The following is a 26,824-nucleotide window of genomic DNA, read 5'->3' as shown; positions in this document are numbered from 1 at the left end:
TCGAAAAAATGACGTCACGGCGCGCAAAGCACGACGGGATTTGCAAAACGGAGCATGCGCATGAGGGTCCAGGCGCGGGAGTGCGCCTAATTTAAATGGCACACGCCCATTTGAATTGGCCCGGGCGTAGTTTTCATCGCAAGTGCTTTGTGAATCAGGCACTTGCGATGAAAACTTGCGGCGGTGTAACGTATCTACGATACGTTATGCCGCCGCGATTCTACGTGAATCTGGCCCTTGGTGTCTTGCGCGGCGTCCATCCGCGGCCTCGTCGGGTCCGGCGTCCGTCTGCGGCTTCGGGTGTCCTCTTCGTCGGGTCCGGCGTCCTCGCGTCCTCCCCGCTCGTTTCCCGCGCCGAGTTTGAATACTGCGCCGACATATACCGAGCGCAGTACACTGGTGTATGGTCGGGCAGGCTCGGCAACTCTCGCGCTGACGTCCTGTACGTCCAGGACGTCAGCGCGAGAGGATCCGAGACTGCCCGACGATACACGAGTGTACTGCGCTCGGTATATGCCGGCGCAGTATTCAAACTCGGCGCGGGGAAGCAGGGCAAAAAAGTGCGCGGTATACGCCGATAAATACGGTAAGTTGTAGTGACCAAAAACCTCCACTAGATGCCAGCATACTGAGGTACAAGAATATTCTAATGCAGTTCAATACAACGTGGTAAAAGAACATGGAAGCGGGACAGAACACTGTCAATGGGTCAACCCCCTGCCCATGCCGGGACCACTGGGTACTGGGAGTTTTCTAACATCTTGTTTAATCCAGAAGAGATAACGAGGAAGAGGAAGAAAGCGTTTTGCTGCAGAGGTGGCAGGTTATTTGTATCGAAAAATACACAGAAGTATAATTAATGGTGTTAAAAATAGAATTCCAGCCCCCATAGTAACAATATTTAAGCAAATCACAAGCTTGTGATATTTTTCTCCTTTGGCGATATTTCCTCTGCGATAGTAGCATTTGACCTGGAGGAAAAAAAGTGAAAAAGATTTATATAGTTACATTGTATAGAGAAGATCTCATAAAAGAAACATTTTATGAAGGACACAAATTTACAAAAACTGGAGCACTCAGAATCTGGAGCAGCTCTGCATGGGAGCCAATCAGCATCTAGCTTCAGCTTGTTCAATTAACCACTTGAGGCCCAGAGTACGTCATATGACGTCCTGGGCTTTGTGGGGGGGATATCTGAATGATGGGTGCAGCTACAGGCATCATTCAGAAATCGGCATTTTCAGCCGGTGATTCCCTACACCAAAGGATTGCGAAAGGGTATGTCCCCCCCCCCCTCCCGCCGCCCTCCGATGCTTCTACGGACTCACCTGTGCGATCAGGGCTACCATCAGGGGGGTACAGGCAGTACACCTGTAAGGGGCCCGGATGGCAACCCCCCCCCCCCTTTTTATTTATTTATTTTTTTGTAATTTTTTATTTTTATTTTTATTTTTTATAATTTTTTTTGTAAGGCTTCCGATGGTCCCCAGTGGCCCGGAGGTCCCCAAAACCCCCGGATGGCAACCCCCCTTTTTTTTATTCTTTTTTTATAAAAAAATAAAATAAAATAAAAATAATATATATTTTTTGTTTTTTTTATTAAAGGGCCAGAGGTCTCTTTTTTTTATTTTCTTTTTTTTTGTAATTTGTATATATATATATATATATATATATATATATATATATATATATATATATATATATATATATTTTATTATTATTATTATTATTAATATTATTAAAGGGCCCAGAGGTCTCTTTTTTTCTTTTCTTTTTTTTGTAATTTTTATATATATATCTATATATCTATCTATCTATCTATCTATCTATCTATCTATCTATCTATATATATATATATATATATATATATATATATATATATATATATATATATATATATATATTTTATTATTATTATTAAAGGGCCCAGAGGTCCCCAGGGCCCCTTTTTTTTATATATATATTTTTCTTTATTTCTTTTTTGTAACGCCCACCCGCTTCTCAATTTTCTGAATTAGAGGCGGCCCCCCCCCCCCAGTTCTCTGCTCTAGGGGGCCCATGCCTGAAGCTGTGTAAGGGGCCCTATAATTCCATGATGGCGGCCCTGTGTGCGATCGGTGAGTCGTGACAAGATCCGCCGGCCCCCGGATGTTGAACATAGAGATTTCCGGCGGACCGGATGGTCGCCAGAGTCTCTATGATCGTCGGAGGCCGGGCGCGATGTTATGACGTCACGCCCGGCCTCTGCATTCAAAAAAACGGCGCCGCTTCGGCTGTGAAGCGGTGATCTTTTTTTTTTTTTAGGCTTCCCAGCCTAAAGGTGAGATGTGGGGTCTTATTGACCCCTCCCCCATATCTCACTGTAAAGAGGTCCTGTCATGCCATATTCCTATTACAAGAGATGTTTACATTCCTTGTAATAGGAATGAAAGTGTTTTTTTTTTTTTTAAAGTGTCAAAATGTAAAAAAAAAATTGGTAAAATTAACAATAATAATTTTTTTTTTTTTTAAAAGTGCCCCTGTCCCCGTGAGCTTGCACACAGAAGCGAACGCATACGTAAGACCTGCCCACATATGGAAACGGTGTTCAAACCACCACATGTGAGGTGTCGCCGCGAACGTTAGAGCGAGAGCAATAATTCTAGCTCTAGAGCTCCTCTGTAACTTAAAAGATGTAACCAGTAAAGCGTTGCCTGTGGGGATTTTTAGGTACCAAAGTTTGGCGCCAATCCACGAGCGTGTGCAATTTTGAAGCGTGACATGTTAGGTATCTATTTACTCAGCGTAACTTCATATTTCATATTATGCAAAAAAAAATGGGCTAACTTTACTGTTTTTTTTTTTTTAAGCATGAAAGTTTTTTTTTTTTTTTTTTAACGCGTTTGAAAAATTGCTGCGCTGATACTGTGCGAGATAAAAAGTTGCAATGACCGCCGTTGTATTCTCTAGGGTCTCTGCTAAAAAAAAAAAAACATATATAATGTTTGGGGGTTCTATGTAATTTTCTAGTGAAAAAAATGATGATTTTTACATGTAGAAACGAAGTGTTAGAATTGGCCAGGGCCTGAAGTGGTTAAGCTTTGAAAAAAAAAAATCTGGAAAAAAAAAATCTGGAAGCTGATTGGCTCCCATATAGAGCTGCACCAGATTTTGCACTCTCCAGTTTTAGCAAATCAACCTCTATGGTGTCTCAGTGGCTTGTCATTGTCACCTTACAATGTTGGGGTCCAGACTCCCCCCCCCCCCCCCCTCCCAGGGCTACATCTACATGGAGTTTGTATGCTCTCCACATTCTTCTGAGCAAAACTCTTTTTGTTTCCCTAAAATAAGGATAATTCAGGATAATAATGAAAAAAAATCAATATTTTTTTATTTTTGCTATAATAAATATCCCCAAAAAACAGGATGAGGTTGCCACTCTTATCACTACTAGTAGACGTCATGGATGTGCGTCACTGGGGTGTCTTTCCTCTTTTACCTCCCAAAGCCCTCCTATCTAGGTGCTTGGGGCCGGGTGGCGATGGCGACCCCTGTGACCCCCTGTAGATACTCCCCTGCTTTAATGCCTTTTGGTGACAGAGGGCCAGATTCTCGTATTTTTCCCGCGGCCATAGCGTAAGCCATTTACACTACGCCCCCACAACTTACTGGAGCAAGTGCCATATTCCTCAAGCACTTGCTCCGTAGTTTGCGGAGGCGTAGTGTAAAAGGCCCGGCGTATCCCCGCGTATTTCAAAGGGGGCGGCTTATATTTAAATTAAGCGCGCCCCCCTTCCGATCGAACTGCGCATGCGCCGGGCTAAAAATAGCCCAGTGCGCATGCTCCAGTTCTCGGCGGAAAACGTAAATGACGCCGACGTGTGCGTCATTGACGTAGAGTCGTATTCAAGAACGACTTACGAAAACGACGTACCCGATGGGAAAAGACAACGCGGACCCGACGCCATACTTAACATGGCCTACGTGGGACTGGCGTAAGGTTACCCCTCATATAGCAGGGGTAACCTTACGCTTACGCAAACGACGTAAGCGACAGTTACGCGACGCGATTTTGTTCGGGAATCGGCGTATCAGGCTCATTTGCATAAACAAATGAGACCTGAACGTAAACGCCACCTAGCGGCCGGCGGCGAATTACATTTAAGATCCGACAGTGAAAGTGACTTACACCTGTCGGATCTACAGCGTATCTAATCGAAAATGATTCTAGGAATCACTCGCATAGATACGCGGGTCAAAAAAGAGAGATACGACGGAGTTTCCTGAGATACTCCGTCGTAACTCTTCTGAGAATATGGCCCAGGGTCACTTTCAATTCCGTATTGATCTCTCCAACCTGCCCCATGAGTCATTACAATTTAAAATTTAGATTTAGATTCTTTTGGAGCCACCAGCTCAGGGTGTGATATTTACCATTATGGCGAAAATAATGGCAACAAATCCTAGTATGGGGCAGAAGAAAAAGTTGATCATTGACCATAGTAGAATACTGGGTGATTTAGGTCTTATCCCACCGGACATCACCAAACTGGTTTGATTGAGGGAGCGTGGACTGGTCTGTCCGACCAAAGAACCCAGCGAGGGGTTTCGAGTTTCCGCTTGAGAAAACTCCAAACTGGTTAGCTGTTGGCATCTTGACCCGGTGTGTTCTGTTACGGAACCTGGTGAAGGAACACGTGGTTGTGGAAGCGCCACAGTAATCCAGTACGGTTCACAGTAGCCCGGGGGAGGTTCTCCTGTCCATTGCTCTGGATATGATAACGGATCATTTGGATTTCGGCCAGTTGGTGTCGTAACTGAGGAGAAATATGACAAGGAGTCCGTGTGAGCTTCAGAGATGGCAGTGGAGAACGCTGGTGGAGAAGGTAGAGGCAGAGACTCGTAGGGTGGAGGTTCAGCTTGGTAGGGTGGAGGTCCAGCTTGGTAAGTTGGAGGTCCAGCTTGGTAGGGTGAAGGTTCAGCTTGGTAGGGTGGAGGCGCCCTCACTCTTTCTAAGGCCCCTTCCATCCGATCATAATTAGAATTTAGTCGCTGATAGCTGTGAACCCTCGCCTTGGTTTTTCGTGCAGGATGAGGTTTGACTCCGAGAACATACTGACTTTACACCTACCCGGAACTAACAAACTAAATATGTCATAGGAGTTGGTATGTAGTTTGAATAACTTCTCAGAGCCAGAAGAAATTCTAACAACTCATTAGGGTTGGGTAAACCTGTAAAACCAGATGTCCACAGTAATCCTGTATGGTTCACAGTAGCCCGGGGGAGGTTCTCCTGTCCATTGCTCTGGATATGATAATAACGGATCGTCTGGATTTCGGCCAGTTGGTGTCGTAACGGAGGAGAAATACAACAAGGAGCCCGTGTGAGCTTCAGAGATGGCAGTGGAGAACGATGGTGGAGAAGGTAGAGGCAGAGACTCGTAGGGTGGAGGTTCAGCTTGGTAGGGTGGAGGTTCAGCTTGGTAGGTTTGAGGTCCAACTTGGTAGGGTGAAGGTCCAGCTTGGTAGGGTGAAGGTTCAGCTTGGTAGGGTGAAGGTTCAGCTTGGTAGGGTGAAGGTTCAGCTTGGTTGGGTGGAGGTCCTGCTTGGTAGGGTGAAGGTTCAGCTTGGTAGGGTGAAGGTTCAGCTTGGTAGGGTGAAGGTTCAGCTTGGTAGGGTGAAGGTTCAGCTTGGTAGGGTGAAGGTTCAGCTTGGTTGGGTGGAGGTCCTGCTTGGTAGGGTGAAGGTTCAGCTTGGTAGGGTGAAGGTTCAGCTTGGTAGGGTGAAGGTTCAGCTTGGTAGGGTGAAGGTTCAGCTTGGTTGGGTGGAGGTCCTGCTTGGTAGGGTGGGGGTTCAGCTTGGTAGGGTGGAGGAGCCCTCTCTCTTTCTAAGGGCCCTTCAATCCGATCATAATTAGAATTTAATCACTGATGGCTGTGAACCCTCGCCTTGGTTTTTCGTGACGGATGAGGTTTGACTCCGAGAACATACTGACTTTACACCTACCCGGAACTAACAACTTAAATATGTCACAGGAGTTGGTATGTAGTTTGAATAACTTCTCACAGGAAGAAAAAATTCTAACAAATCGTTAGGGTTGGGTAAACCTGTAAGACCAGACTTCACCAGGGAAGATATTGTACCAATGTCTCCGATCCCCTCAAGCATTGGGGGTTAAAGCAGAGCTCCAGCCAAAAATATCAACAAAAAGTAAAGGGTGGTGATATGGATAGGTGACAATGTCAAAACGAAGACACCAACATCCCTGTTAATATATGTATATATTATATTTGTGCTTAACCCCTTCACTGACCGTGTCATTTTCACAGTATCAGTGCATTTTTTTAGCACTTTTCGCTGTACAAATAACAATGGTCCCAATAATGTGTCAAAAGTGTCCGATGTGTCCGCCATAATGTCGCAGTCATGAAAAAAATCGCTGATCGCCGCCATTACTAGTAAAAAAAAAAAATATTAATAAAAATGCCATAAAACTATCCCCTATTTTGTAGACGCTGTGGGGCAGATCCACAAAGAAATTACACCGGCGTATGTATTGATACGCCGGCGTAATTTCAAAATTCCCGCGTCGTATCTTTGTTTTGAATCCTCAAAACAAGATACGATGGCATCTCGGATCGATCCGACAGGCGTACGTCTTAGTACGCCGTTGGATCTTAGATGCAATTTTTCGGCGGCCGCTAGGTGGCGTTTCCGTCGAAATCCGCGTTGAGTATGCCAATTAGCTATTTACGGCGATCCACGAACGTACGTCCGGCCGGCGCATTTTTTTACGTCGTTATCGTTCATCTTTTTCCGGCGTATAGTTAAAGCTGCTATTATGAGGCGTACTCAATGTTAGTGTATGGCCGTCGTTCCCGCGTACAATTTTGAATTTTTTACGTTGTTTGCGTAAGTCGTTCGCAAATTTGCGTAGAATGACGTCACCGTCGTAAGCATTGGCGGGTTCCGGTTTAATTTAGAACATGCGCACTGGGATACCCCCAGGGACGGCGCATGCGCAGTTCCAAAAAAACGTTGTTTACGTCGGCTCACGACGTATTATCATAAAACACGCCCCCATTAGATCCATTTGAATTCCGCGCCCTTACGCCGCAATAGATACACTACGCCGCCGTAACTTAGGGCGTGGATTCTTTGTGGATTCAAAATAAAAAAGATAAGTTACGGCGGTGTAGCGTATCTTAGATACGCTGCGCCCGGCGCAGATGTATGTGGATCTGCCCCTATAACTTTTGCAAAAACCAATCAATAAACGCTTATTGTGATTTTTTTTACCAAAAATAGGTAGAAGAATACGTATCGGCCTCAACTGAGAAAAAATATATTTTATGGGGGATATTTATTATAGCAAAAGTAAAAAATATTGAATTTTTGTTTTAAATGGTCGCTCTATTTCTGATTATAGCGCAAAAAATAAAAACCGCAGAGGTGATCAAATACCACCAAAAGAAATCTCTATTTGTGGGCAAAAAAACGTCAATTTTGTTTGGGAGCCACGTCGCACGACCGCGCAATTGTCAGTAAAAGCGACGCAGTGCCGAATCACAAAAAGGGGCCTGGTCCTTTACCTGCATAATGGTCCGGGGCTTAAGCGGTTAAAAAAATAAATTAAAAAATGTGATCACTTTTATTCCTGTTCCTTTATAGTTCTTATGGTAAAGGGAATCGCCGGCTGAAACCGGCAATATCTGAATGATGCCTGTAGCTGTACCCATCATTCAGATATCCCCCCCACAAAGCCCAGGATGTCATATGACGTACACTGGGCGCCAAGTGGTTAATGAACACAGTGCTGTATGTTCTATGAGACCCAGTCTCTCCCGGCGTAATGGTCATCTGCTGACTTGGCATCATTCACAGGCAGCTTAACTCTTCAGTAAGACACGGAATCCAATGCAACTTTACTTCACCTTATTGCAGTACAGAAAATATCAATTTTTTTTTGAAGTGTAAGAAGACAATGACTTTCTTAAGCCCCGTCTCTGAGAAAAAAAACAACACTAACTGAGGGAACATGAAACAAATGGGGAGGGGGGGGGGGTCTAGCTAGTTCTGAATTAACTAGCACTAAACAGGAGGGGAGGAGAAGATCTCATAAATAAGTTGTAGTGATCCAAAACCTCCACTAGATGCCAGTATACTGATGAACAAGAATATTCTGATGCAGTTCAATACAACGTGGTAAAAGAACATGGAAGCGGGACAGAACACTGTCAATGGGTCAACCCCCTGCCCATGCCGGGACCACTGGGTACTGGGAGTTTTCTAACATCTTGTTTAATTATAAAGAAAAGTAGGAAGCGTCTGATCCAGAGGCGGTAGGGTTTGGGTTTGGTTTTACAGACAGCAGTATACTTAATAATATTAATGATATAAATCCAGCCCCCATAGAAAACAAATTTAACGTGACCATACAGCAGGAATATTTGTGCGCTTTGGCGAAATGTCCTCTGCGATAGTTGACTTTGACCTGGAGGAAAAAAAGTGAAAAAGATTTATATAGTTACATTGTATAGAGAAGATCTCATAAAATAAACATTTTATGAAGGACACAATGGGGGGGGGGGGGGGGATTTACAAAAACTGGAGCACTCAGAATCTGCAGCAGCTCTGCATGGGAGCCAATCAGCTTCTAGCGTCAGCTTGTTCAATTAAGCTTTGACATAAAAAAAACTGGAAGCTGATTGGCTCCCATGTAGAGCTGCACCAGATTTTGCACTCTCCAGTTTTAGTTAATCAACCTCTATGGCGTCTCAGTGGCTTGTCATTGTCACCTTACAATGTTGGGGTCCAGACTCCTCCCCCCTCCCCCCCCAGGGCTACATCTACATGGAGTTTGTATGCGCGCACACGACCCTGTCCGAAGGTCCGTGACCGCGCCCGCGGGACCCGCGGACAGGATCACCGCCGGTGTCCCGCGATCGATCACAGGAGCTGAAGAACGGGGAGAGGTGAGTGTAAACACACCTTCCCCGTTCTTCACAGTGGCAATGTCAGTGATCGTCTGTTCCCTGATATAGGGAACGACGATCACTGACGTCACACGTCCAGCCCCGCCACCTACAGTTAGAAACACACATTAGGGCACACATAACCCCTTCAGCGCCCCCTAGTGGTTAACTCCCAAACTGCAATTGTCATTTTCACAGTAATCAGTGCATTTTTATAGCACTTTTCGCTGTGAAAATGACAATGGTCCCAAAAGTGTCCGATGTGTCCGCCATAATGTCGCAGTCACAAAAAAAATTGCTGATAGCCGCCATTAGTAGTAAAAAAAAAAATATTAATAAAAATGCCATAAAACTATCCCCTATTTTGTAAACGCCATACATTTTGTGCAAACCAATCAATAAACGCTTATTGCAATTTTATTTTATCAAGAATAGGTAGAAGAATACGTATCGGCCTAAACTGAGGAAAAAAATGTATATCTTTTTTGGGGGATATTTATTATAGCAAAAAGTAAAAAATATTGAATTTTTTTCAAAATTGTCGCTCTATTTTTGTTTATAGCGCAAAAAATAAAAACCGCAGAGGTGATCAAATACCACCAAAAAAAGGTCTATTTGTGGGGAAAAAAGGACGCCGATTTTGTTTGGGAGCCACGTCGCACGACCGCGCAATTGTCAGTTAAAGCGACGCAGTGCCGAATCGCAAAAACTGGCCAGGTCCTTTACCTGCATTATGGTCTGGGTCTTAAGTGGTTAACCACTTCAGATGTGACCCCCCCCCCCCCCCATTCATGACCAGTAGACATTTTTTTGTTGTTCGGATATTTCCGGAAATCCGAATTACAAAGTTTACCGAATGCTCCGGATAACGATAACGGTCAAAGACCAGGCCACTTTTTGCGATTCGGCACTGCGTCGATTGAACTGACAATTGCGCGGTCGTGCGGGGTGGCTCCCAAACAAAATTGGCGTCCGTTTTTTCCCACAAATAGAGCTTTCTTTTGGTGGTATTTGATCACCTCTGCGGTTTTTATTTTTTGCGCTATAAACAAAAATAGAGCGTCAATTTTGAAAAAAAAAACTATATTTTTCTTCCGTCCGGCGGAACGGATCGGATGAAGACGGACAGACGGTCCGTCTGCATCCGATTCCCCATAGGGGAGAGCAGAGGAGAGACAGGGCGGTCTCTGCACTGTGTGCGGGGACCGCCCTATCCGCCGACTGCTCAGCGGGGATTACGGAGGATCCCCGCTGAGCTTTTGCGGACACACGGAGCGGAGACAAAAACGGTCCGCTCCGTGTGAAAGGACCCTAAGGCCCCGTACACACGAGAGGATCGATCCGCTGAAATTTTTCCGCGGACCGGTTTCAGCGGATAGATCCCCTGGTGTGTACGATCCAGCGGATATTTTTCCGCGGATATTTTTCGGGCCGATGGATTTCCAGCGGATCAAAATTTCTTGACATGCTAAGAAATCGATCCGCTGGAATCCAGTCCAGCGGATTGATCCGATGGTCTGTACAGACTCACCGGATCAATCCGTCCGAATCCATCCCTCGCATGCGTCGTAATGATTCGACGCATGCGTGGAAGTCCTTATATTACAGCGTCGCACACGTCGCCGCGTCATCATCGCGGCGACGGCGCGACACGTCACCGCAGAGGGAATTCCGCGGGGATTTTGATCTCATGGTTAGTACAACCATGAGATCAAAATCCGCCAGAGGATTTATCCGCGGAAACGGACCTCCGGACCGTTTCCGCGGATCGATCCTCTCGTGTGTACTAGGGCTAAGTGGTTAATCTAGGCTTACCTGTAGGTTAAAGTGTTGTAAAAGGGTTTACAACCACTTTAACCACTTGCCGCCCGCCTTATGCAAAATGACAGTCTGACACCCCGCAACACCGATCTAGGTAAAGAGTCTCTGATGGAGACTCTTTACCACGTGATCAGCCATGTCCAATCACGGCTGATCACGATGTAAACATGAAAAGCCGGTAATCGGCTTTTCCTCACTCGCGTCTGTCAGATGCGAGTAGAGGAGAGCCGATCGGCTGCTTCTCTGACAGGGGGGGGTTTGTGCTGATCGATTATCAGCACAGCCCCCCTCCCCCCGAGGATGCCCACACTGGACCACCAGGGATGCCACTAGACCACCAGGGATGCAAAACACAGGTATGCCACCCTAGACCACCAGGGATGACAATGACAGAAATAATGGATGCCAATCAGTGCCCACAATGGATGCCAATTAGTGCCCACAATGGGCATCACTGATTGGCAGGCATTGTTTGGCACTGATTGGCATCCATTAGTACAACACATACGTTAGTGCCACCTATCAGTGCCCATCGATGCCGCCTATCAGTGCCCATCCATGCCGCCTATTCGTGCCCATCCGTGCTGCCTATCCTTGCCCATCCGTGCTGCCTATCCGTGCTCATCCGTGCTGCCTATCCGTGCCGATCCATGCCGCCTATCCATGCCCATCCGCCTATCCGTGCCACCTATCAGTGCCGCATATTAGTGCCCATCATCAGTGCCCATCAATGCCACCACATCAGTGCCACCTCATCGGTGCCCATCAGTGCCACCTTATCAGTACCATCAGTGCCCATCCGTGAAGGAGAAAACGTACTTATTTACAATGTTTTATAACAGAAACAAAAGAAAACTTTTTTTTTCTAAATTTTCGGTCATTTTTTTAGCAGAAAATAAAAATCCCAGAGGTGATCAAATACCACCAAAAGAAATCTCTATTTGTGGGTACAAAATGAGAAAAAATTAGTTTGGGTGCAGTGTAGCACGACCGCGCAATTGTCATTCAAAGTGTAACAGCGCTGAAAGCTAAAAATTGGTCTGGGCGGGAAGGTGTACAAGTGCCCTGTATGGAAGTGGTTAAGGGGCATCAGTCTCAGGTATGGTACATACATAGTTACATTATCTCACAAAAGTGAGTACACCCCTCACATTGGTGTACATATTTCATTCTATCTTTTCATGTGACAACACTGATGAAATGACACTTTGTTACAATGTAAAGTAATGAGTGTACAGCTTGTGTAGACTGGCAGGAGCCCAGGATGAGGTTGCCACTCTTATCACTACTAGTAGACTTCATGGGTGAGCGGCACGGGGGTGTCTTTCCTCTTTTACCTCCCAAAGCTCTCCTATCTAGGTGCTTGGGGCCAGGTGACGATGGTGACCCCTGTGACCCCTGTAGATACTCCCCTGCTTTAATGCCTACTTTGAGGGTACCGGTTTGTTTTAACTATATATTTTGGTGACAGGGTCACTTTAAATTCTGTATTGATCTCTCCAACCTGCCCTATGAGTCATTACAATTTTCATTTAGATTTTTTTTCTTTTGGAGCCACCAGCTCAGAGCGTGATATTTACCATTATAGAGAAAATGATGGAAAAAAATCCAAGTACGGGGCACAAAAAAAAGCTGATAATTGACCATATTAGACAACTGCATGGTTTATATGCTCTCCGATTGGACCCCGCCAAACTGGTTTGATCGAGGGAGCGTGGACTGGTCTGTCCGACCAAAGAACCCGGTGAGGGGTTTAGGGTTTCCTCTTGAGAAAACTCCAAACTGGTTAGCTGTTGGCATCTTGACCCGGGGTCTTCTGTTACGGAACCCGGTGAAGGAACACGTGGTTGTGGAAGCTCCACAGCAATCCAGTACGGTTCACAGTAGCCTGGAAGAGGTACGCCTGTCGATTGCTCTGGATATGATAACGGATAGTCTGGATTTCGGCCAGTTGGTGTCGTAACGGAGGAGAAATACGACAAGGAGTCCGTGTGAGCTTCAAAGATGGCAGTGGAGAACGATGGTGGAGAAGGTAGAGGCAGAGACTCGTAGGGTGGAGGTTCAGCTTGGTAGGGTGGAGGTTCAGCTTGGTAGGGTGGAGGTTCAGCTTGGTAGGGTGGAGGTCCAGCGTGGTAGGGTGGAGGTCCAGCTTGGTTAGGTGGAGGTCCAGCTTGGTTGGGTGGTGGTCCAGCTTGGTTGGGTGGAGGTCCAGCTTGGTTGGGTGGAGGTCCAGCTTGGTAGGGTGGAGGCGCCCTATCTCTTTCTAAAGCCCCTTCCATTCGATCATAATTAGAATTTAGTCGCTGATGGCTGCGAATCTTCTCCCCGGTTTTTCGTGACGGATGAGGTCTGACTCCGAGAACATACTGACTTTACACCTACCCGGAACTAACAACCTAAATATGTCACAGGAGTTGCTATGTAGCTTGAATAACTTCTCAGAGTCAGAAGAAATTCTAGCAACTCGTTAGGGTTGGGTAAACCTGTAAGACCAGACTTCACCGGAGAAGATATTGTACCAATGTCTCCGATCCCCTCAAGCATTGGGGGTTAAAGCAGAGCTCCAGCCAAAAATATAAACAAAAAGTAAAGGGTGGTGGTATGGATAGGTGACAATGTCAAAACGAAGACACCAACATCCCTGGTAATATATGTAGACAGGGGAGTTTTTTTGGGGGGGATTTTTACAGGTGCCGTAAAAATTAAAGATTCTCTTTAATGAGACATCAGGGGTCTAAAGGACTCCTGATGTCCCCCCCCCCCCCTATTGTAGCTAATGGAGTGCAGATCGCACTCTGCCTCCATCTGGTGGAGGAGGAGAAGTAGAGCGAGAAAAAGTTCTGGATGGAAAAGTGAAAATTGCAACAAAACTGTTTTCTTTTTTAGTTTGTTTTCCAATGGACTATTTACATTTGTTTGTTGATATATGTAGACAGGGGAGTTTTTTTTGGGGGGGGGGGGGTTTTACGGGTGCCAAATTCAATACTTTTTACTTTTTGCTATAATAAATATCCCCCAAAAATATATAAAAAAAACATTTTTTTTCTCAGTTTGGGCCGATACGTATTCTTCTACCCATTCTTGGTAAAAAAATAAAATCGCAATAATCGTTTATCCATTGGCTTGTGCAAAATTTATAGCGTTTACAAAATAGGGGATCGTTTTATGGCATTTTTATTAATAATTTTTTTTTTTTTACTACTAATGGCGGCGATCAGCGATTTTTTTTTCGTGACTGCGACATTATGGCGGAACACATCGGACAATTTTGACACATTTTTGGGACCATTGACATTTTCACAGCGAAAAGTGCTATAAAAATGCATTGTTTACTGTGAAAATGACAATTGCAGTTTGGGAGTTAACCACTAGGGGGCGCTGAAGGGGTTAAGGGTGACCTCATATGTGTTTTTAACTGTAGGGGGGCGTGGCTGGACGTGTGACGTCATTGATCGTCTTTCCCTATATCAGGGAACAGACGATCGCTGACAGCGCCACGGTGAAGAACTTGGAAGGTGTGTTTACACTCACCTCTCCTCGTTCTTCAGCCTCTGTGACCGATCGCGGGACACCGGTGGCGATCGGGTCCGCTGGTCCCGTGGCCAAGGAGCTTCGGACTGGGTCACGGGCGCGACCCATGGCTGGGCACTTAAAGAGGTCTTGCCCATACGTGATTGTGCCCAGCCGTGCCATTTCTGCCAACGTATATCGGCGTTAGGCGGTCCTTAAGTGGTTAAGAGGTGACAATGATGAGTAAATAATATTAATAGGGAAGGGAGAAGGGATGCTAGAAAGCTGTTGTGTCCAACGTGTCTCTATAAACATCTCCCGAGGAAGCCCCAAGTGGCGAAACATGTCGGGGCAATCACTCCAATGCTATTGTTGAGTGAAATCTTTCCATCTGTTTTGAACTCTAGGGGGTAGATTCAGGTAAGAGATACGCCGTTGTATCTCTGAGTGTGCGGCGTCGTATCTATGCGCCTGATTCATAGAATCGGTTACGCATAGATTTGACTAAGATACGACCGGCGTAAGTCTCTTACGCCGTCGTATCTTAGTTGCCATTTTAGGCTGGCCGCCAGGTGGCGCTTCCGTATATTTCCGCGTCGAATATGCAAATTAGGTAGATACGCCGATTCAGAAACGTACGTTTGCCCGGCGCATTTTTTTTTTTACGTCGTTTACGTTAGGCTTTTTCCGGCGTAAAGTTACCCCTGCTCTATGAGGCGTATCCTATGTTAAGTATGGACGTCGTTCCCGCGTCAAGTTTTGAGAATTCTACGTCGTTTGCGTAAGTCGTTCGCGAATAGGGCTGGACGAAAGCAATGACGATTTTGAACGGAATTTCGAGCATGCGCACTGGGATTTTTTCACGAACGGCGCATGCGTCAATTACGTGGGGTCACAGTAAATTTACATAAAACACGCCCACACCATCCACATTTGAATTACGCGGGCTTACGCCGGACCACATACGTTACGCCGCCGTAACATAGGGCGCAAGTTCTTTCTGAATACGGAACTTGCGCCCTAAATTACGGCGGCGTAACGTATCTGAGATACGTTACGCCGCGCGGAGAGATACACCAATGTATCTGAATCCGCCCCTAGATGTTTGGCTGTACCAATCTGTAGCCAATAATATTTATAACCAATGTCTTGTCTGTAGTAACAAAACTTCTGGGCCAGATTCTCAAAAGAGTTACGCCGGTGTATCTACTGATACACCGGCGTAATTCGAAATTCCCGCCGGCGTATCATTGTTTTGTATTCGCAAAATAAGATACGCCGGAATTGGGCTAGGATCCGACTGGTGTAAGTCACTTACACCGTCGGATCCTAAATGCAATACAACGCTGACCGCTAGGTGGCGTTTACGTTCAGGTCTCATTTGACTATGCAAATGAGCCTGATACGCCAATCCCCAACCAAATTGCGTCGCGTACGTCGTTTCCGTAAGTGTAAGGTTACCCCTGCTATATGAGACGTGAGCGTCATTGACGTAAAGTCGTATTCAAGAACGACTTAGTAAAACGACGTAACCGACGGAAAAAGACGAGTGTAAGGTTTCCGTAAGTGTAAGGTTACCCCTGCTATATGAGGGGTAACTTTACGCCAGTCCGCGGTAAGCCATGTTAAGTATGGCGTCGGGGTCCGCGTCGTCTTTTTCCGTCGGTTACGTCGTTTTACTAAGTCGTTCTTGAATACGACTTTACGTCAATGACGCTCACGTCGGCGTCATTGACGTTTTCCGTCGTGAGCTGGAGCATGCGCACTGGGCTATTTTTCAGCCTGGCGCACGCGCAGTTCAATCGGCGCGGGGGCGCGCTTAATTTTAATACAAGCCGCCCCCTTTTAATTACGCGGGGATACGCCGGGACAATTACACTACGCCGCCGCAAACTACGGAGCAAGTGCTTTGCGAATACGGCACTTGCTCAAGTGATTTTCGGCGTCGTGGTGTAAATGGATTACGCTACGCTACGCCCAAATGTATGTGAATCTGGGCCTCTGTTATTTTTCAAATCTTTGGAGTATTGAATTTACTATTTTTTGCTACATATATCAACAAACAAATGTAAAGAGTCCATTGGAAAACAAACTAAAAAAAGAAACAGTTTTGTTGCAATTTTCCCTTTTCCATCCAGAACTTTTTCTCGCTCTACTTCTCCTCCACCAGATGGCGGCAGAGTGCGATCTGCACTCCATTGGCTACAATGGGGGTGGGGGGGCAGGTGAGACATCAGGAGTCCTTTAGACCCCTGATGTCTCATTAAAGAGAACCTGTCAAAAAAGATTTTATATCACATAGGGGACTTTCTGTCCTCTATGACTCGGGGGTGTCAAACTCAATTTTGTCCCCGGTGTGGTGGCTGCATTTGTTTTCTTTTTTTTGTAACACATTTCCTACCTTAGGGGGCCAGATTCTCATACATTAACGTTGCTCCTGGGCAGCGTAATGTATGTGCTGTACGCTACACCGCCGCAGGTCTACAGGTTTACATCCTGATTCTCAGAACACTTACCTGTAAACTTGCGGCGGTGTATCGTTAATTCGCTCGGCGCAAGCCCGCCCAATTCAAATGGGGCGGGCACCATTTAAATTAGGCGCGCTCCCGCGCCGAGCGTACTGCGCATGCTCCGTCGGGTAAATTACCCGACGTGCATTGCGCTAAATGACGTCGCCCCGACGTCATTTGCTTAGACGTTTACGTAAATGGCGTCCAGCGCCATTCACGGACGTCTTACGCAAACGACGTATTTTTTTTAAACTTCGACGCGGGAACGACGGTCATAGTTAACATTGGTTGCCCCTGCTAATAGCAGGGGCAACCTTACGCGTCGCGTACGCTATGGAAACGACGTCAATTCTCAGCGTCGGACGCGCGTAGGTTCGGGAATCTCGCGTACTTACCTCATTTGCATAGACGACGGGGAAAAGCGGCGATGCGACACCTAGCGGCGGGAAAAAAATTACTTTTAAGATCTGACAGCGTAACACTCTTACGCATGTCAGATCTAATGGGTATCTATGCGCAAATGATTCTAAGAATCAGTCGCATAGATACCCGGGGCCAGATGAGGAGTTACGACGGCGCTAATGGTGTTGCGCCGTCGTAACGCCTTTGAGAATCTGGCCCAGGGTGTCTACACTCGGGATGAAGGAGCAAAAGAGACACCTTTGGACAGCAGCATTGTCAGTCTGTGGGGGGGGGGGGGGGGGAGTGTTAGATGTACTAGAGCGGGGGTCTCCAAACTTTCTGAACAATGGGCCAGTTTACTGTCCCTCAAACTTTAGGGGGGTGAATTGTGACCATTGGAAGCAGAAAATGTCCCAGCAATCAATGGGAGTAAAAAATGGTCATCGTTGGTATCAGTGGGAGGAATAGTGTCCCATCATTGGTGTCAGTGGGAAGAATAGTGTCCCATCATTGGTGTCAGTGGGAGGAATAGTGTCCCATCATTGGTGTCAGTGGGAGGAATAGTGTCCCATCATTGGTGTCAGTGGGAGGAATAGTGTCCCATCATTGGTATCAGTGGGAGGAATAGTGTCCCATCGTTGGTATCAGTGGGAGGAATAGTGTCCCATCATTGGTATCAGTGGGAGGAATAGTGCCCCATCATTGGTGTCAGTGGGAGGAATAGTGCCCCATCATTGCTGTCAGTGATAGGAATAGTGTCCCATCATTAGTGTCAGTGGGAGGAATAGTGTCCCATCATTGGTGTCAGTGGGAGGAATAGTGCCCCATCATTGGTGTCAGTGGGAGGAATAGTGCCCCATCATTGGTATCAGTGGGAGGAATAGTGTCCCATCATTGGTGTCAGTGGGAGGAATAGTGTCCCATCATTGGTGTCAGTGGGAGGAATAGTGTCCCATCATTGGTGTCAGTGGGAGGAATAGTGTCCCATTATTGGTGTCAGTGGGAGGAATAGTGTCCCATCATTGGTGTCAGTGGGTGGAATAGTGTCCCATCGTTGGTATCAGTGGGAGGAATAGTGTCCCATCATTGGTGTCAGTGGGAAGAATAGTGTCCCATCATTGGTGTCAGTGGGAGGAATAGTGTCCCATCATTGGTGTCAGTGGGAGGAATAGTGTCCCATCATTGGTGTCAGTGGGAGGAATAGTGTCCCATCATTGGTATCAGTGGGAGGAATAGTGTCCCATCGTTGGTATCAGTGGGAGGAATAGTGTCCCATCATTGGTATCAGTGGGAGGAATAGTGCCCCATCATTGGTGTCAGTGGGAGGAATAGTGCCCCATCATTGCTGTCAGTGATAGGAATAGTGTCCCATCATTAGTGTCAGTGGGAGGAATAGTGTCCCATCATTGGTGTCAGTGGGAGGAATAGTGCCCCATCATTGGTGTCAGTGGGAGGAATAGTGCCCCATCATTGGTATCAGTGGGAGGAATAGTGTCCCGTCATTGGTGTCAGTGGGAGGAATAGTGTCCCATCATTGGTGTCAGTGGGAGGAATAGTGTCCCATCATTGGTGTCAGTGGGAGGAATAGTGTCCCATTATTGGTGTCAGTGGGAGGAATAGTGTCCCATCATTGGTGTCAGTGGGAGGAATAGTGTCCCATCATTGATGTCAGTGAGAGGAATAGTGTCCCATCATTGGTGTCAGTGGGAGGAATAGTGTCCCATCATTGATGTCAGTGAGAGGAATAGTGTCCCATCGTTGGTATCAGTGGGAGGAATAGTGCCCCATCATTGGTATCAGTGGGAGGAATAGTGCTCCAGAAAAAGAAAGCTTTAAGCAGGCAGCTTTTCCAGTGCTTTCCCTTTAGATAACTTGTGGAGCTCTGGGAATCCTTTGTCATGTATTAAATGTTTAATAGATTTTATATACAGTATATACACACACACATACATATATATATATATATATATACATCATTTTTATTTTATTTTTTATGCACTGTATACACTTTAAAAAGAGAACCTGTCCCGAAGCTGGGCGATTACACACGAGCAAACCTACCTTCCGTGAACTCTGTACAGTATGTCCCAACAGCGGCACACCTAGTGAAATAAGTGGCTACATTTATGTGACAATGAAAATTTGGACATTTTTTTGTTGTCATTATTTATTAAATTTTTTATTACATTTTAGTGTGAATATGAGAGGTGACATCTTTTGGACCCCCCAGATCTCATGTATAAGAGGACCTGTCATGCTTTTTTCTATTACAAGGGACGTTTACAGTCCTTGTAATAGGAATAAAAGTGACACAAATTTTTTTTTTCTTAAAAAACTGTTTTAAAATCAATAAAATAAAGTAAAATAAATAAGAAATGTTTTTTTTTTTAAAGCGCCCCGTCCCGACGAGCTCAGTCTCTCCAGGCGTAATGGCCACCTGCTGACTTGGCACCATCCACAGGCAGCGTAAGACACGGAAGTTGAATCCAACGCAACTTTACTTCATCTCTATTGCAGTACAGAAAATGTCCAGTTTTTTTCGAAGTGTAAAAAGACAATGGCCCAGATTCAGGTAGAGCCGCGCAATATTTGCGTGGGCAAAGGGCAAAGATTTTGCTCTGCGCCCACGCAAATATTTGGATTTGCCCACGATTCACGGAGCAGTAGCTCCGTAAATTGCGCCGGGCGCTATGCTAATTAGCCCTGCGTAAGGGCGCCTAATGTAAATGATCCCGCCGGGGGCGGGAATCATTTAAATTAGGCGCGCTCCCGTGCCGAGCGAACGGCGCATGCTCCGTCGGGAAACTTTCCCGACGTGCATTGCGGCAAATGACGTCGCAAGGACGTCATTTGCTTCTAAGTGAACGTGAATGGCGTCCGTGAACGTGAATTTACGTAAACGACGTGAAATTTAAATTTCACGAGCGGGAAGGGCGGCTATACTTTAGCATTGGCTGCCCCTACTATGAGAAGGGGCAGCCTTACGCTAAAGTCGCCGTACGGAAACTCCGTACCTTGCGTGCGCAGGGCCCGCGCAACTTTTGTGAATCGGTGGTAGTATGCAATTTGCATCCTATACGCCGATCACAATGCCCCCTAGCGGCCAACGCAAGAATGCAGCCTGAGATATGAAGGCATAAGGAGGCTTATGTCTGTCATATCCTAGGCTGCAGTCCGCGTAGCGATGTTCCTGAATCAGGGGCATTCGCTACGTGGGAGCAAAACAGCTATTGCGCCGCGCAACCTATGGTTGCGCGGGCGCAATAGCTTCTTGAATCTGGGCCACTGACTTTAATAAGCCCCTGTCTCTGAGAAAAAAAAAACAACACTGATTGAGGGAACATGAAATAAATGGGGATGAGGGAGAGGGGGGGGGGGGGTCTAGCTAGCTCTGAACTAAATAGCACTAAACAGGAGGGGAGGAGAGGATCTCATAAATAAGTTGTAGTGATCCAAAACCTCCACTAGATGCCAGCATACTGAGAAACAGTGTTTGCTGCAGAGGTGGCAGGGGATTTGTTTAGAAGAACACACAGCAGTATAATTAATATTGGTACAAATATACATCCAACAAACGAAGTTAAAATATTTAACTTGAGCACACAGAAGGCATATTTGTCCGCTTTGGCGATATTTCCTCTGCAATTGTAGCATTTGACCTGGAGGAAAAAAAGTGAAAAAGATTTATATAGTTACATTGTATAGAGAAGATCTCATACAAGGGACATTTTATGGAGGACACAATGGGGGGGGGGGGGGGGGGAGTTACGAAAACTGGAGCACTCAGAATCTGGAGCAGCTCTGCATGGGAGCCAATCAGCTTCTAGCTTCAGCTTGTCTAATTTCCCGCCGAGCGTACGCACATATGCGTCCTCTTCTTTTGGGGGTTATACCGGTATGATGCAGGCATCGTCCCGGTACCGTCGTTTAGCCGCTTAAAGACCGCCGCACGCAGATATACGTTGGCAGAAAGGGCACGGCTGGGCACAAGGGCATACATGCACGTCCCCTTTGAGAGCCCAGCCGCGAGGCGCGCTCGCGACCCGGTCCTAAGCTCTGTGACCTTCCCAGTGGGAACCGCGGACCTGATCGCCGCCGGTGTCCCGTGATCAGGTCACAGAGAGGAAGAACGGGGAGAAGCAGGGCCGATCCTCCCTATAGGCTCACTATGCAAGCCGCTTAGGGCACCGCAAAGCTGCGGAGGTCCCCCCCCAAATTACTAGAGGCCCCGCCTGGTGAGAAGCAGGGGTGGACTGGCCATCGGGACTACCAGGAGTTTCCCGGTGGGCCAATGGCTCAGTGGGCCAGTTTCAGTGACAGCGGACCGCAGCCTCCCTTCGCTTCTCTGTCTCTCCCTCCCCGCAGCACTCGCCTCCTCTCCCTCCCCGCAGCGCTCACCTGGGGGGGGGACAGAGAAGCATTTGGGGGAACAGAGAAGCAGGGGGAGGACCAGAGAAGCAGGGGGAGGACCAGAGGAGCAGGGGGAGGACAGAGGAGCATGGGGGAGGACCAGAGGAGCAGGGGGAGGACAGAGAAGCAGGGGGAGGACCAGAGGAGCAGGGGGAGGACAGAGAAGCAGGGGGAGGACCAGAGGAGCAGGGGGAGGACAGAGGAGCATGGGGGAGGACCATAGGAGCAGGGGGAGGACAGAGGAGCATGGGTGGGGGACCAGAAGGATCATGGGGGAGGGGACAGACAGCTGACTCAACAGCTATGGCCTGGGAGTTTCTCACTTCTGCCTAATCTTGTCCCATTAGGGGGGCACCGAACTGATTCTTTGCCCCGGGTGAAATAATGTCTAGCTTCCCAACTGGTACTGCCTATAAGAGGACCAGTACCAGCCATTCTACTCTAATAAAGCAGAACGGCTAATGGCTAGTAAAGGGGGAGAAGGGCCTTGGGTGGCCATTGGTGGTTGGCTGGCTGGGGGGTGGGGGGGGTGGGGTGTGGGAGTTGTCCAGCCGTCATGGGAGAGACCTGTCAAAGTGGGCCAGTCTGGATGAAGTCCAGGGCCAAATTTTTGTCCCAGTGCAGCCCTGGTGAGAAGTCATTTTCGGCCCCTCACCCCGCTTCTCAACTCGCTGGCTGGATGGGAGAAGAGGTAAGAAGTCAGCACCCCCCGCTTCTCACTTTAACCACTTCAATACTGCACGCTGTCACATGACGTCCACAAAGGGGATCTCTTATCCCGGGTGGACGTCATATGACGTCCTGTACTTTGTGCGGGGATATCTGAATGATGGGTGCAGCTACAGGCATCATTCAGGTATCATTTTGTTTCGTCTGCGATCCTGTGCACCATAAGAACGATCATAGTGGCGGTTCCGCCGCTTGAACGTTCTTATAGGCAGCTGGAGGGGACAGCCCCCCCCCCCTCCTGCCGCCATCTGGTGCTTCTCCGGGCTCTCCCGTGCCATCGGGGGCCCGGGGGGAGATGATCGCTGTCCACCACATGGGAAGCATAGAGATGACTGGTGACCAGATGGTCACCAGTCATCTCTATGACCGTCGGAGGCCTGGGCGCGATGTGATGATGTCACGCCCGGGTACACGTAAGTAAACAAACCGCAATTGCGGCTGTCAGTATGAGATCAGTGAATTTTTTTTCACAATCTCATTCTTTCCAGCCTGGAGGAGAGATGTGAGGTCTTATTGACCACCCCGCATCACTCCTTAAAGAGGACCTGTCACACACTATTCCTGTTACAAGGGATGTTTACATTCCTTGTAATAGGAATAAAAACAATCGTCATTTTTTTTTTTTAAAGTGTAAAAAATAAATAAATAGGTATTTGTGAAAAAATAAATAAATAAATAGGTATAATAAAAAACAAATAAATATAAAATTAAAATGCCCCTGTCCCCGGTAGCTCGCGCTCAGAAGCGAAGGCACACGTAAGTCCCGCCCACATATGTAAACGTCGTTCAAACCACACATGTGAGGTGTCGCCGCGTGCGTTAGAGCGTGTGCAACAATTCTGGCACTAGACCTCCTCTGTCACTCTAAACTGGTAACCTGTAAAAAAATTCAAACCGTCGCCTATGGAGATTTTTAAGTAACGAAGTTTGGCGCCATTCCATGAGTGTGCGCAATTTTAAAAGCGTGACATGTTAGGTATCTATTTCCTCGGTGTAACATCATCTTTTTATATTTTACAAAAAAATTGGGCTAACTTTACTGTTTTGTTATTTTTTAATTCATGAAACCATTTTTTTTTCCCAAAAAAAAGGCGTTTGAAAAATGATTGGGCAAATACCGTGCAAGATAAAAAGTTGCAATGACCGCCATTTTATTCCTTAGGGTGTCTGCTAAAAAAAAAAACATACATAACGTTTGGGGGTTCTGAGTAATTTTCTAGCAAAAGAATGATGATTTGTTCATGTAGGAGAGAAGTGCCAGGATAGGCCCGGTATGGAGGTGGGTATAAAAGCCCCGTATTGAAGGGGTTAATGTAAGATGCCATTTCCGACAGCAGAACACCCCCTCCCCCCGCTTCCCAACTTTAATCTTTAATGTGACATGCCACCGCCCCCCCCCCCCCCCCACTTCTTAAATTTAATGTGACATGTCATTTTGCTTGGGGCCCCAGGGAGGTCAGGATCGGCATTGGGGAGAAGTGAGTGTAAACAAACCTCTCCCCGTGCTTCCTAGTGAGCTTGTGACTGATCGTCTGTTTCCTGTCATAGGGAACGACGATCAGTGACGTCACACGCTAAGCCACACTCCCCCACAGTAAGAAACACAAATCAGGGCACACTTAACCCCTACAGCGCCACCTACAGGTTAACCCCTTCACTGCCCGTGTCATTTTTACAGTAATCAGTGCATTTTTATAGCACTGATCGCTGTATAAATGACAATGGTCCCAAAATAGTGTCAAGAGTGTCCGATGTGTCCGCCATAATGTCGCAGTCACAATAAAAATCGTTGATCGCCGCCATTACTAGGAAAAAAATATTATTAATAAAAATGCCATAAAACTATCCCCTATTTTGTAAACGCTATAACTTTTGCGCAAACCAATCAATAAACGCTTATTGCGATTTTTTTTTTACCAAAAATAGGTAGAAGAATACGTATCGGTCTAAACTGAGGAAAAACATTTTTTATATATATTTTTTGGGGGATATTTATTATAGCATAAAGTAAAAAATATTGAATTTTTGTCAAAATGGTCGCTCTATCTTTGTTTATAGCGCAAAAAATAAAAACACGCAGAGGGGATCAAATACCACCAAAAGAAAGCTCTATTTGTGGTAAAAAAAGGATGTCAATTTTGTTTGGGAGCCACGTCGCACGACCGCGCAATTGTCAGTCAAAGCGACGCAGCGCCGAATCGCAAAAACTGGCCAGGTCCTTTAGCTGCCTAAAGATCCGGGTCTTAAGTGGTTAAAGAGCAGCCTCTGCAGGGATCGGAGGGGTGGGCAGAAGCGGCATGCAGAGAAACGAATTCCCTCTATTTTGCCCTGCAGCCACTGAATGTCTGCTGGAGGGAGAGGAGGGGAAGCGGGCATTCAGAGGCTACATGGAGGGATACGTTCCTCTACACAACACAACAGAGTACAGTTATACCTCGTATTGCGAGTAACGCGGTTTACGAGCGTTTCGCAATATGAGCTATTGTTTTTTTGTAACTCCTGACTCGGTTTGCGAGCGTTGTCTCACATAAGACGAGCAGGATTCAAGCCTCTGGGGTGTGCAGTACCGCATTTGGGCAGAAATGCGGGGGCGCGCCGGTGACACTCTGAGCCGTTCGGAAACACCCGGTGCATCCGAGTGGCTCAGAGTGCTCTCCGGATGTGTCCGAATGTCTCCAGCGCCCCCCACCTCTGGTTACATGTGGTACTGCATACACTAGCAGTGCCACTGGAACGGATTATCTGTGTTTCTATTATTTCCTATGGGGAAACTCGCTTTGATATACGAGTGCTTTGGATTACAAACATTCTTCTGGAACAATTTATGCTCGTAATCCGAGGTTACACTGTATATAATTTGGTGACAAGGTCACTTTAAATTCCGTATTGATCTCTCCAACCTGCCCCATGAGTCATTACAATTTTAAATTTCGATTTTGCTCCTTTTGGAGCCTCAGAGTGTGATATTTACCGTTATGGAGAGAATAATGGCAACAAATCCAAGTACGGGGCACAAAAAAAAGTTCATGATTGAACATGGTAGACAACTGGATGGTTTATCTCTTATCCCATCGGACATCTCCAAGCTGGTTTCATTGAAGGAGCTTGGACTGGTCTGTTCGACCAAAGAACCCGGTGAGGGGATTCCGGTTTCCTCTTGAGAAAACTCCAAACTGGTTAGCTGTTGGCATCTTGACCTGGTGTCTTCTGTTACAGAACCTGGTAAAGGAACACGTGGTTGTGGAAGCTCCACAGTAATCCAGTACGGTTCACAGGAGCCTGGGGGATGTTCTCCTGTCCATAGCTCTGGATATGATAACGGATCGCCTGGATTTTGGCCAGTTGGTGTCGTAACGGAGGAGAAGTACGACAAGGAGTCCCTGTGAGCTTCAGAGATGGCAGTGGAGAACGATGGTGGAGTAGGTAGAGGCAGAGACTCGTAGGGTGGAGGTTCAGCTTGGTAGGGTGGAGGTTCAGCTTGGTAGGGTGGAGGTTCAGCTTGGTAGGGTGGAGGTCCAGCTTGGTAGGGTGGAGGTTCAGCTTGGTTGTGTGGAGGTCCAGCTTGGTTGTGTGGAGGTCCAGCTTGGTAGGGTGGAGGTTCAGCTTGGTTGGGTGGAGGTCCAGCTTGGTTGGGTGGAGGTCCAGCTTGGTTGGGTGGAATTTCAGCTTGGTTGGGTGGAGGTCCGGCTTGGTTGGGTGGAGGTCCAGCTTGGTAGGGTGGAGGTTCAGCTTGGTTGGGTGGAGGTCCAGCTTGGTTGGGTGGAGGTCCAGCTTGGTTGGGTGGAATTTCAGCTTGGTTGGGTGGAGGTCCGGCTTGGTTGGGTGGAGGTCCGGCTTGGTTGGGTGGAGGTCCGGCTTGGTTGGGTGGAGGTTCAGCTTGGTTGGGTGGAGGTCCAGCTTGGTTGGGTGGAGGTCCAGCTTGGTTGGGTGGAGGTCCAGCTTGGTTGGGTGGAGGTTCAGCTTGGTTGGGTGGAGGTCCAGCTTGGTAGGGTGGAGGCGCCCTCTCTCTTTCTAAGGCCCCTTCCATCCGATCATAATTAGAATTTAGTCGCTGATGGCTGTAAATCTTCGCCTTGGTTTTTCGTGCAAGATGAGGTCTGACTCCGAGAACATACTGACTTTACACCTACCCGGAACTAACAACCTAAATATGTCACAGGAGTTGGTATGTAGTTTGAATAACTTCTCAGAGCCAGAAGAAATTCTAGCAACTCGTTAGGGTTGGGTAAACCTGTAAGACCAGACTTCACCGGAGAAGATATTGTACCAATGTCTCCGATCCCCTCAAGCATTGGGGGTTGGAGCTCCAGCCAAAAATATCAACAAACAAATGTGTAAAGTCCGTTGGAAAACAAACTAAAAAAGAAACAGTTTTGTTGCAATTTTTTCTTTTCAATCCAGAACTTTCTCTCGCTCTACTTCTCCTCCTCCACCAGATGGAGGCAGAGTGCGATCTGCACTCCATTAGCTACAATGGGGGGGGGGGAG

At 46.9% G+C, this 26,824-nt stretch overlaps 1 protein-coding gene across 2 annotated transcripts; it reads right to left on the bottom strand.

Annotated features, from left to right (window-relative positions):
* Nucleotides 1-519: 519 nt before the first annotated feature.
* LOC120916243 (pollen-specific leucine-rich repeat extensin-like protein 1) lies at nt 520-26,572 on the bottom strand. Of its 2 annotated transcripts, XM_040327113.1 has the most exons (3): nt 25,308-26,572; nt 8,419-8,473; nt 520-971 (listed from the first exon to the last, which is right to left on the bottom strand). In XM_040327113.1, exons 1-3 carry the CDS (start codon nt 26,361-26,363, stop codon nt 766-768), a joined length of 1,317 nt encoding a protein of 438 aa, XP_040183047.1. In that variant the 5' UTR covers nt 26,364-26,572; the 3' UTR covers nt 520-765. The 2 variants fall into 2 exon arrangements, with proteins under 2 accessions (XP_040183047.1, XP_040183048.1); XM_040327114.1 differs by lacking the exons at nt 520-971; nt 8,419-8,473 and adding an exon at nt 20,456-20,856.
* Between the last annotated feature and the right edge of the window lie 252 nt (nt 26,573-26,824).

Source organism: Rana temporaria, chromosome 10 (genome assembly GCF_905171775.1).
Source record: "Rana temporaria chromosome 10, aRanTem1.1, whole genome shotgun sequence".
In the NCBI taxonomy this organism is placed as follows: Eukaryota; Metazoa; Chordata; class Amphibia; order Anura; family Ranidae; genus Rana; species Rana temporaria.
This window is presented reverse-complemented; position numbering and strand designations above follow the sequence as displayed.